The 11,960-nt window shown below is 37.7% G+C and overlaps 1 protein-coding gene across 3 annotated transcripts in view; it reads right to left on the reverse strand.

The window, feature by feature from the left end:
- pax5 (paired box 5) overlaps positions 1 to 11,960 on the reverse strand; it is a 66,789-nt gene extending 54,829 nt beyond the window's left edge. For 2 of the 3 annotated variants that reach the window (XM_051113131.1, XM_051113114.1), the window contains exons 1-2: positions 11,612 to 11,960; positions 2,757 to 2,922 (exon numbers count right to left, since the gene is read on the reverse strand). In XM_051113131.1, coding sequence (XP_050969088.1) covers positions 2,757 to 2,922; positions 11,612 to 11,657 — 212 coding nt within the window. In that variant the 5' untranslated portion in view covers positions 11,658 to 11,960. Of the gene's footprint in view, positions 1 to 2,756; positions 2,923 to 6,647; positions 7,887 to 11,611 lie in introns of those variants that run through there. The other variant, XM_051113123.1, reaches the window with a different exon arrangement.

Here is an 11,960-nt window from a genome sequence, read left to right on the forward strand (position 1 = left end):
TTTTACCAAGGTTAAGGGAGTTTTAAGTGCTTCGCTTCATCTCACGTGTCTAACTGCTTCAGTTTAGTTAAGGTCCAACACACAAACATAAACCAAAAGCGCAGCCATGAAAAGCTCACCAAAATGAGCATGCAGAAAATTCCCTCATTAACAAGAGAGCAGAGTTAGTCATACGCCTTATTTACTCAAACCTCACTTGCAGCCCACATATTAGTGTGTTTTCTGCCTGAGGAGTAAGAGGGAGGGAAGATATTACCACACACACACGCGCACACACACACACGGAGCGCCGCAGTAACGGTTGAGTGAGTTGGACCGGGGCTGGGGGAAGAGGGTTGAGGCAAAGGAGAACAATGGGAAACACATTTTTTTGATATAGCTAAAGGCTCTAGCACTAATCCACACCTTTATCCATTCAAATTCTGTCCTCCCCCTTAACCCCTTCCTCCCTCTCCTTCTCTCTTTCCTCCTCTCTCTCCCTCTCTCTGTCCTTCCAGCCATCCCTCCCTCCTCGGGAGACGTATGGTGCCAGTGTCATTTTGATGCAAATGTAAAATGTGATGAATCTTTTCTTTTTTGTCCCAGAAAGACAGAAAGAAAAGACGGCGCTTTGACTTTGGCTTCGGTGCAAGATTTGAGAATTTTTGAATTTCAACGTGTCTTCTTTGAAAAGAAGCGCTGAGTCAGCCTCAACTTGAACCGACGGCAGAGGGAATATCAAGCCAATGGACAGCATTCATCAGTGTATGGATATTTCAGAAATTGATATTTATTATGGATTAAGTAAAAGTTGACCAAAGGAGGGTTGGAAAGCATTTAAAGGCAAGACTCCAAACACATACTGGCCCCACTGTTTGAATGCAATAGAGGACATTAAGCTGGTTTCCCAGGCAAAGATTAAGCCTAGTTCTGGATAAAATAGCACGGGCGATAGGGATTCTCTATTCAAAATCCTTTTCAGTCTGGGACTAGGCAAACTCTGTGTGTGGGAACTAATCCACAGTGTCTGATAGCACACAAACATGTTTGGCCAGCGTTAGATTGCCAGTACACTGTCGCACAAAATAATCATGTATTATCTCAAGAAACTGTCATTTGACCTCTATAATGAAATATGAGAGGCCCAGGATGTCAAATGCTGGGTTAAAAACAACCCAGTGCTTGGTGAAATATGAAAAAACTCAGCGATTGGGTTGTTTTGACCCATCAGTTAGTAGTTTTATTTTACTGAACTATTGCTTAAAAATTACCATATTTTTTGCTTAAAATGAACCAAAAACAGGTTGGAAATTAACATGTATGTTACCCAGCGCTGAATGAAATATGGACAAACCCAGTGACTGGGTTGTTTTGACCCAGCGGCTGGGTTAAATGTTTAACCCAACCTTCTGGGTAATTTTCTTTTACTCAACTGTTACTTAAAAATGACTATATTTCTTGCTTAAAATTAACTAAAAATAGGTTGGAAATGAACATTTATTAATATGTTACCCAGCGCTGGATGAAATATGGACAAACCCAGCCACTGGGTTGTTTTGACTCAGCCGTTGGGTTAAATGTTTAACCCAACCTTCTGGGTAGTTTTATTTTACTCAACTGTAGCTTAAAACTTACTATATTTATTGCTTAAAATGAATCAAAAATAGGTTGGAAATGAACATATATTAATATGTTACCCAGTGTTGGATGAAATATGGACAAACCCAGCCACTAGGTTGTTTTGACCCAGCGGCTGGGTTAAATGTTTAACCCAACCTTCTGGGTAATTTTCTTTTACTCAGCTGTTGCTTAAAAATTACTATATTTCTTGCTTAAAATGAACTAAAAATAGGTTGGAAATGAACATTTATTAATATGTTACCCAGCGCTGGATGAAATATGGACAAACCCAGCCACTGGGTTGTTTTGACCCAGCGGTTGGGTTAAGTGTTTATTTTACTCAACTACTGCTTAAAAATTACAGTATTTCTTGCTTAAACTGAACCAAAAATAGGTTGGAAATTAACATTTATTACTATGTTACCCAGCACTGGATGAAATATGGACAAACCCAGCAACTGGGTTGTTTCGACCCAGCAGTTGGGTTAAATGTGCATATTTTACCCAGCGCTGGGTTGTTTTTAACCCAGCATTTTTTTTTTGTAGTCACATGTTTGCCAATAGTTGCAAGAATTATTAACTGTTTATTATAATATAGTGCAGCTCTTGTTAATCTATATGATTACAGCTTTTTGAGCTGCATAAAGTGAGTTTAAAAAACAGCTACACTACTGTTTTTTATTAAAGAAGTCTATAATTTTGTGAAATATTATTAAAATTTCATTTAAAAAAATACATTTTTTATTTTAATATATTATAAATATGTATCTTTTTCCTGTGATGTCAAAGCTGAATTTCTTAGTATTATCCATTTTGAAAAGTTGTGTTGCATTATACAGGTACTTACCATCATCATTTGTCCTGGCTGAATAAAAATAATAATTTCTTTTTAAAAAAAATTACTGACCCAAAACTTTTGAAAGGTAGCGTACTTCTCAATATTTTAAATGTATTATAGACAGCATGAGGACATGCAAGTAATAGAAACCACACAGAAAAGTACATTGGTACTATTATAGTACTAAATGGTAAATATATACTTCATGTACCATAGTATTACCATTGCTATTACATTGCATGCAAAGTACATGGTGCTATTTTGATGTAAGCTCAAAAGGCTTCTTCTTTACTTTTCTTTTATGATAAGCAGAACTCACCTGCCCAGTATCTTGCTGACGCAGCCGTGGCTGACCCGGAGCTGGCGGGAGATGTCACACGGACGTACGCCCTGATGGGCCAACTCTACTATCCTCTGCCTCACCACATCAGGCAAGGGCCGCCCGTTTACAAACACCCCACCCAGCTGATTCACCCCTCCATGCCCTGCAGACACAAACAGCAATAAAAAGAAACTGAGCAAATCATATCTTCCTTAAATACAGAAGCTGACACATAGTGGGCAAAAAGCACTGCTGTCCCATTCTGTGTGTGCGTGTGTGTGTTTGACCTGAAGGTTACGATTATGCAGTCTCTTCCTCTCCTCTTTATCATATCACCCCTGGTGGTCACCTAGAGAACTGCACATGACCTCCTGCTCAAGTTAGTATTTGTATATGTGTGTCTGTCTGTAATGGTTGTTGTATGTGTTTTTTTACACAGTGGGTGGTGGGATGGACCTCCTTGGTGGGCTTAGACTTTTGGATACCAATTTTCTTTCATTCTTGTACTGTATATATTCATTAGAATTCAGTATCTTATCATCATTTCAGTGCAGAAGTCTACGTGGTAATCCAGTCAATCTGTCATATTAACATACTGATTGCTTCAGAAGGGGAACACACAAACACACATTTACACACACAAAAGAACTGGGGGGGTGTCTGTTAATCCAAGCTACGGGGTAATGGATCTTAAATACATCCGAGAAGGCAATATCAAACAGACCTAACTGGCCTTGTGTGCCCATCACTAAATACATAAGTTCAGCTAACAGAAAATTAAAACCCAGCTACATGTCATTTTCAGTTTCTCAAGGCGGTAGGCTGAAAAAAAAAAACAGCTTTTTTATATTAAAAAATACTTTACTGAGTGATTTGACCTGTTAGATTTCTGAGAGGTGTATTAGTAAGCCATCGTTTTTTACACGTTTCGTTTCCTCTTTCATTTCACCTCTGTTAATGTTTTAGTTTTCTTTTCTCTTTTCTTTCTTTTTATGCATCTTTCAGTCAGTTTATTATTTGAATACCCCTGAGCAAAATGATGAAGTTAGAGTCAACTAGCTAAACTGATTTTAAAGATGTACATTAAAAATTAGGTGTTAAAAATATTCCTCATTTGTAAATTGCTTTGGATAAAAGCATATGCTAAATGAATAAATTATTTAAAACAAAATGTTTTATATGTTTTGCTTAACCTTTGCTGTTTGAGTTAAAAAAGGACTATGTATAGTATAAAATGCGTCTTCCTCTGAAAAAGCTTATTTAAGTTTAAAAATGTGTCACTTAGAATTTTTAAATCAATTTATATTGGATTTCTAAAACTTTTTCAACTGCAGCTAGTTACCAAGCACTGATTTACAGTTATGCACAAAACATGCATAAAATCTAATGATGCACAGAGCAAGTTTGTGTTGGAGTGTGTATGTGAAAGTAAATGTATGTGTGTTTGTTTGAATATAAGTGCGTGTCATAGAGAGAGAAAAGGCTGCAGTAGGGATTAAACGAAACAAGCTATTCAGATGTGATCTGACCAAGACTTTTCCCCGTTTCTTCTGCAAATACGGCTGGCTTATAAATCGAAGTGTTCCTAGAGCTTTGATTGATTTCGAGGCAGGTTCCGTTTAGAAATAGCGAGAGCGGCTGAAAGACATTCATGCTCCCCCATCCAGAAAATAAACCCGATTAGAGACGCTGCTCCATTACGATCCGCTATCGGCCGCTCCGATTAAACCGCTCCAAACAGAGCGAACCAAACGCCAGCAAAGCGACGTGACATCAGGCGTGCTTTAACAAACAGACTCACAGGAAAAAAAAAAAAAAAAAAAAAAAAAAACAAGTAAGAGACTACCTTCATTCATGCAGGGTAAATTTAATGTTTTTGTGAGGGAAAAAAATGCAGCATTTGAAAATAAAATCACAGTTACATTTTTAAAAAATAAAAAGAGTTTGTATTGAAAAAAAGTTCAACCATAGGCTAAAATTAAAGTAATAAATAAGATGTACAGTTGAATATAAGTTTTGAAGAGACGTTTTTTTAATTCATCATTTGCTTATACACTTTTGTAGGCTGTGTGAATCATATTATTTGTGACAGATTATTATTTTGTCATATAGCTTACTCAAGTTAATCACGTAGCCTATCATAACCTATTAGTAACTAATGCCTCGTTGTTAGTTCCTGGTTATGTATTTGTTTATTTTATTCTAATAAGACATTTAGCATAATTTACGTATAATTTGCCTATTATTTAAATAAAAAATAATAGTAATACTAATGTTTTAACAGGCGAAACAACCAAGCATGGAAAATCAGAACACAGAAACAGAACAATATGACACTTTTTGAAATGTCAGCAAAATCGTTTTTTCGTAGCATAAACTTCAAAGTTCTACTCCTAAATAAGAACGAATTAGTTTTTTAGTAATTGACAATAAATATTTATATACTATTATATCAGTCTGCATTCGTTGTTTATGACAATTTAGCATCATATTTAGCCAACTGGTGGCCTAATAATAACCGTAACATCTAATTTACTGCACCGTAGGAAGTGTTAAATATAGGCCCTGTAGTAACTTACATTGTACGAGAGTTCACACTTTTTATGATCACACGTTTTTAAAACCTGCAAAGTCTTATTAATATTCATGAGAAAGATAAGTACGAGTTTTAAACATCCTAAAGTCTTCTTCCTCTCTCTCTCTCTGTCTTTCCTAAAAGTCTCGCAGGATCGTGTCACACAGTCTATTCTTAAGGTTTGCACCGTTTGACATTTTCGGTGTAATCGTTTTACCCCGCGGATTGTGTCGAGATATTGTGACGGAGAGGAAACGTGATTCGTTCTAGCTTCTGAAATGTGTATACATCTAATCCACCGTTTCATTCACCGTGCCAATAGATGTCATTTCACATAGATGTGCGTGTGCGTGTACGGGTGGGTGGGTGCGTGCATATTTGAGTTTTGCTGTGGCTTGGTGTATGAGGTTTTATTCATCGATGAGAAAGAAGACTGGAAGAGAAAGAAAGAATGGGCGAGAGAGGGACGGGGGAGAGAGAGATCACAATTGTATTTTCAAGGTGCATAATATGTGATTGGCAGCTTTTGGGATTTGGCAACAAAGACATTGCGATTTTCGATTTACAAAACAGTTTTTCATATAAATTGAGGACGTGTGCCCAGAATTTATTTTTGCATAAAAATCATTTTAATTTCTAAAGTATTTCTGAATGTTCATACTTAATGATTTTAAATGTGTAAGCTGTTGTTTGCGCGCTGGCGGCAACACGAACAAAAAATAAAGAGAGGGAAAGAGAAAGGGGGCCCTTAACGCTAGTATCTTGGGGGACCACCGGTGTCCGCCATGTCACGAATGAGTGACCACACATTTCGCCGCTACAGTTCTGGGCAACGTCAGCTTTCGTTTTTAACCTCACAGGCGGCCTGTTTGCAACCACCCTCAAGCGAAGTATTTAAAGGTTACGGAGCCTGTTTGCCATATTCTCAGCTGCGGTTCAAGTTCAGTTTGTGTCCGCTGGCTGCTGGCCTTGGCCGCGATCTCTTCCCCCCTCTCTTTCCCCCAGGGATTGTCAAACAGAAGGCAAAAGCTCTAACAAAGCAACCCGGTCCTTAATAAAGAGAAAACTCTTAAAATAATTGGCCTAAACAGCAAAAGCTTCACCTTTATTTAAGATATTGTTGCCTTTTTCAAGTTTACCTGCGATCGTGCGCACAGTGCTCTGCTTTGATTAGATTTAATCAGAGCATATTTTAGTTATTCTAATTCAGAACGGAATATTAGAATAGGACGAAGGAACAACATTCTGAGAACTTTGAAAGAAATGAAACATTTAACAGCAGTTAGCCTGAAGAAAGTCTACCGTGAACTTACTGTGCATCGCTGCGAACGGGTCGTGTTTGCAGTGGATTTCCATCGGTTAGTAGAACAGGCCTTCCCGTGAAAAACCACCAAAAAGCCTTTAAAGTCCTGTTCTTGCTGTTTTAAAGGTTTGTGCGTCGTGTTCAGTCCGTTCTGCTCGAAAATGTCTCTGTTAAACACTGTTTCAGCTGTGTGGAAGTCCACAGAAACTTTGGTTGGAAAATAAACAATTGAGCCTAAAGACCCAAGGCCTAAGGTCAAGAACAGAAGTAAATCTGTAAATGGTGTTTGTGATTTTCGCGGGGGAAAGGAAAAGAGATAATTCATAAATAACAATCTATCTGATTCATCATTAATTAGTCAACAAAAATGTAAATGCAACCACGCAGGGTCACACAACTGCTTCCGCGGCCCAACATCCAGAGTGAACTAACTCAGACATCAGTGGGGATTTATCAAAATTGAATTTCAAGAAAAGTCCTGGCGATATGTACAAATTTTTAATATTAGTCCGAACAGTCTTAAGCTTTAGATAAAATGTAGAAGTCTCGTTTCCAAGCTCTATCTTGACATCCTCGCTCCACTGACCGTGACCCGTGAACTGTGACTGAGGTTCGCACTGTCAGAGCGCGTCTCTACCAGGGATCTGTAAAATCCTGGTGAGGTTTCTGACAAACCAAAACATTTACTTCATGTTCAACGTTTCTTCACGTAAACGCGATTTCCTTGCATTTTGATCTTCTAAACGCACAAAGCGCGCCCTCAGACTCTCTTTTTTAAAAGAAGAAAAAAAAAATGCAGATAACTCCGACAGCACGAAGATCCCCAAACAATAGACATGCGACCGTGGACATGTGAAATTTAAAAAGCACATGTTATGAACCCCGAATCAAAATGTTTGCCAAAGTTAAATAGAAAATGAAAAATAGCCATTGCGTGAAGAATTTGAACTTGAAGAAATAAATGTCCAAGAAATGTCCTGAAGAAGAAAACAGGCTTTGTCAAGTTTTGAACCCACTCAGTGCGTGCCTAAAAATCCACGGAAAGTCACAGACGGCTGATACGGTAGTGTAATTTGTCTGTCTCGCCGCATCGGATGTCCGCCGAAAGGTGTTTTTCCAGTGTGAGCGCTCCGGCGGTGAGAAGCAGTGGTCGAGCCTCCGTCCTTACCGCGCAAACACTGCACAAGCGCACGGCGCGTTTCAGAACCTGCTCTCGTGTGGACAGCGCCAAAGCCACAGCGCTCTGAATCTACTACCGAGTCCGGGCGCGACTGTCAATCAAGATAAGCCTACCTATCCGGGCTCTGCACCTCTGCCGTCACAATCGCCCTGAGTCGCGCTCAGATAAAGACGACACCGATTGGCCAACACTGAGCCAATATGAAGGTGACGTGCTGTCCCAATTGTGCACTGACAAATAGGGAGTCTTGAATCGAAGTTGCTTCAATGGTGTCGCTGATCCCATGTCTAATTTCAATTAGGGAAGGGGATAAAATTGAAATTTTGAAATATCCGTTTGCACTCTTTTCAGTCATCCAATTAATAAATAGTTAATAATTAGGTATTGCGTCAGAATGTTTTCAGTTATACGAATAAGCCAATATAATGCATTGAAAATCATCTTAAAATAATGCTTACGGCATTTGACACGTTGTATCATTTTACTGAGCTGCATGTGCATATAAAACATTAAAAATACATCTAATATAAATTAACACAGTTAACTCAAACAGTACTGTATTTGCAAATTATTAGAAATGATAAATATCGCACTTGCATGCGCAATTGCGACTTCTGTTTAGTATCTTCGACAAAAAAAAGAAAGATTTAAATTTTTTAGTTTTGGTAAATTGTTATCTTAATAAACGAGTTGAATGATTATGCATTCATTAAAGCTGCTCAAATGGTTCGTTGTTATTTATGCGCCTTCCAAAAAAGATTCGTCCTATCTACATTGTTTCACGGACACGAGCGCTGTTCCACACAGACTTTTGCTCTATTTTCATGCCAAATCATGTTTCATTACCAGCCTTCCAACACATTATTAAGCACTTGGTATTTAGTCATATTTAGTCCAGTTGACTTACTAGCTGTGGTGTGTTTTTAAATAATGGGGATTGTAATTGTTGTGGTGGTTAGTATCATAGTGATTGTTGTTGGGTAATAAGAAATAACAAGCATTTAAAAAACGTAATATTGGGGTTATGAACAATAATGTGGTCTTTAAATAATTGATTTATTTATCTAAGCTAGAACACAGACACACACAAAAAATATATTTCAATTAAACTGATTAAATTATTGCATGAATTAACTTCAAGTATTTTAATTTTAAACGCATGTAGCTGATTTTTTCGATTGATTACCGGTGTATACGTTTATTAAATTATGTCCTTTATTAATGTATATGCAAAAAATGCGTAAATCACAACATAAAACGAAAAAGGTTACATATTGTTTATCAGTGTGTTACATTATGCCAAGATGGTTCTTTGCCTGGATACACCGCAAACCTTAAGTCTTCAAAAACTTATTTTACGTTTTGCTTTAGAACATTTTGGGCAAAGTTTTCGTGCATCTGCGATTAGCACAGTGTTATCCTACACTTATAGAACAGAGACACAACTACACTACACGTATTTGCCCGTGTACTTAGAATAAAGTAGATAATTTAAGTTGCTGAAATCCTGTGGTTCATGCTCAAAATTCATGTGCTTAACACATATTCCTCTTATTCTGTAAGGCTTGAAAAGATTCCCGCGCGGTGCGCCATAAGTGCCACGAGGGGGCGAACCTTTGGTCTCGTGTGAAGAATCTGGAACACGTCAGCTTGCCACTCACACACACACACATTTATAGGCTACACATACACACACGCACGCTTATACACTTGTGAAATTACAATATCTAATGATAAACGTGTTGCAGTGTAAAATAGACAATGCCGCTAGACCTATTTGCATTTGTATTCCTTTTTTAAATTTTATAAGATGTTGAAATATGGAGATCATTAGGTTATTTTATTTACATTAACAATTAAGTTGAACCTTTCCATGAATGTTACGAAGGCCTTGTAGGCTTTCAGTTGACACATTTCTCAGTCATTCATTTGTTCTGTTTTGTTCCTTATATTGAAAGACAAACGTGGGCCACAAATAAACAATAATTGTTTTATAGCGTTAGGCAGATTGAACAAATGAAATCTTTCGAGTAAATATCTGAATTATGTTAGTCTATCTAGTATGACATTTTTTACCCAAAAAAATTCCAGCTGTGGCCCACGTGATACTCTCAGTACTCTGTCTTATTGGGAAAATAAAAATTAATTTTCTGGATATATTTAGCGAATTAAATATACAAACAGGTCACACTAAAAAAGCTAAAATCATTTATACATGTATACTTTTACTTCTGGCTTGAATTTTAGGATAAAAGCCATTCATCAGCATTTAAACTTTTGTTGTTAAAACAATAATTATTTATTACACGTTTTAACGCTTTGAGATAATTTTTGAAAGCAATGATTTAGGACTTACGTAGGGTATTCTTAAGAAATATACATACTAAATAGTAAACAAAAAAATAACATTTCTATAAATGTGTTCAGAAGTGGGCACAAAACAGAATATTTATTGAAAATAACTGAGAATATTTCTGAGTATCAGAGTCAAAGCCAAGCACATGGTCTCCAGTTCACTCCAAGTTGGCCGTATGTGCAGTGAATCACATTACTAACAGAAACTCTCATATTCTATTCGTCAGAAGTTACGATTATGTTTTAGCTAAATCGAAAGTTAAATCAGTTCTATAAATTATGACCCAGGTCCCATCCTTATAAAAAAGAGCTCTGAGTGAAACACACATAACATCTAACTAAAGAACTGCAAAACTATCAGATGTTGAAGCTTAAGCGTTTTCCCTCAGTGGCCTATTTATCAAAGTCGACTTTTGACACAAAAGGCCAAACTGAATAACAAACAAACAAACCGTGCCCTGTAAAATTCACCAGACAAATAAAAACACGAGAACAAAATATACTAGGATGTCGCATAATGATACTATTTAGTCTTTAAGGAAAGCTGGGCGTAGTCCTTTTGAACCAGGTGAGATGAACCACCTTAGTTGATTTAAACTGATTTACTTAAGGCCCCGCTGTAGTTGCCAGAGCAATTGAAGAAAGGGTCTCATTTTTCATTATGTTATGAAGAAAAGTAGGCATGCATCATTGCATGTCCCCTTTATAGCTTTATACCAAAAAAGTACAATTTCTAGATGACAGCAATCAATTTTGACTACTGTGCGATTTGTGTATCTCACATTCTCACAACAAGCGCCTACGCGTAAATCTCAATTGTACGCGCCATTTCATTGGGAGTTCTAAATGTGACACATGAACTACGAACGTTTATGAAAACGCAGAACTATTTGCTATTAAATCCAGGCATAATTTATGCTTTTAGCTGAATGAAAACATTTCTAGTAAAAACTCACGCTCGGGCTTAAACATTTTCCATGGTAGCATACATCTTTCAACAACCTCACTGTGTGACAGGAAATGTCATTGGTTTCACGTATAGCTCTGTTTTAAAATTTCGTGTGACAGTTTTGAAATTTGGTGAGGCCTATGTTCCTTTGGACTGTAATAGTCCGGGTAAATAGGCCCAAACCCAGCACACTTCAAGCTCAAAACCAAGTTGCTGTCAAAATCACGGAGTCAGCAAAGGGGTGGCCAAAATGTAAGCGCAGGCCCGTGATGTTGTAGAATTTTTATGTCAGAAGTGTCAAAAGCCGAACCACCGTAATTCATATCAATATTAGGGTCATTCAACAAAACAAGCAGTTTTATAAAAGACATATTAGCCCATGTAGCAGGTGCACAAGTTAGTTTTGCAAAAGAGAGACAGTTTTATTAGTAGACAACTTTGAACAAACAATAGTAGTTCAAGTGAAATGGAGAAACAGACAAGGCCCTACCCGACCGTCCGATGCGCAGAGATGGACCCTTTTGGTCCAAGTCCATCCCGTGGCTAGAGGTTGGACAGAGGGATGAGCGGGGGGGTGAGAACAAAAAAAGTTCCCTCTCCTATATCCTCTGTTGCTGTTCTCTCTTCTCTTTTTTGTAACAGTGGTTTTGACGAATGGTAGTTTGAAATAATGTGACTCTTCCGCTCCCTGTTGCGCCGTTGCAATTGTTCACTGGAGTGAGACTAAACGTTTTAGGTGGAAAAGAGACTCTGAAGGAAGCGTGAAACGATTATGGGGCAAAGTCAAGAAAGAGCCGCGCGCTCATGCCCTCTTTCTTCCTCTTTCTCTCTCTCTCTCT

This window comes from Labeo rohita, chromosome 1, assembly GCF_022985175.1.
Source record: "Labeo rohita strain BAU-BD-2019 chromosome 1, IGBB_LRoh.1.0, whole genome shotgun sequence".
Classification (NCBI taxonomy): domain Eukaryota; kingdom Metazoa; phylum Chordata; class Actinopteri; order Cypriniformes; family Cyprinidae; genus Labeo; species Labeo rohita.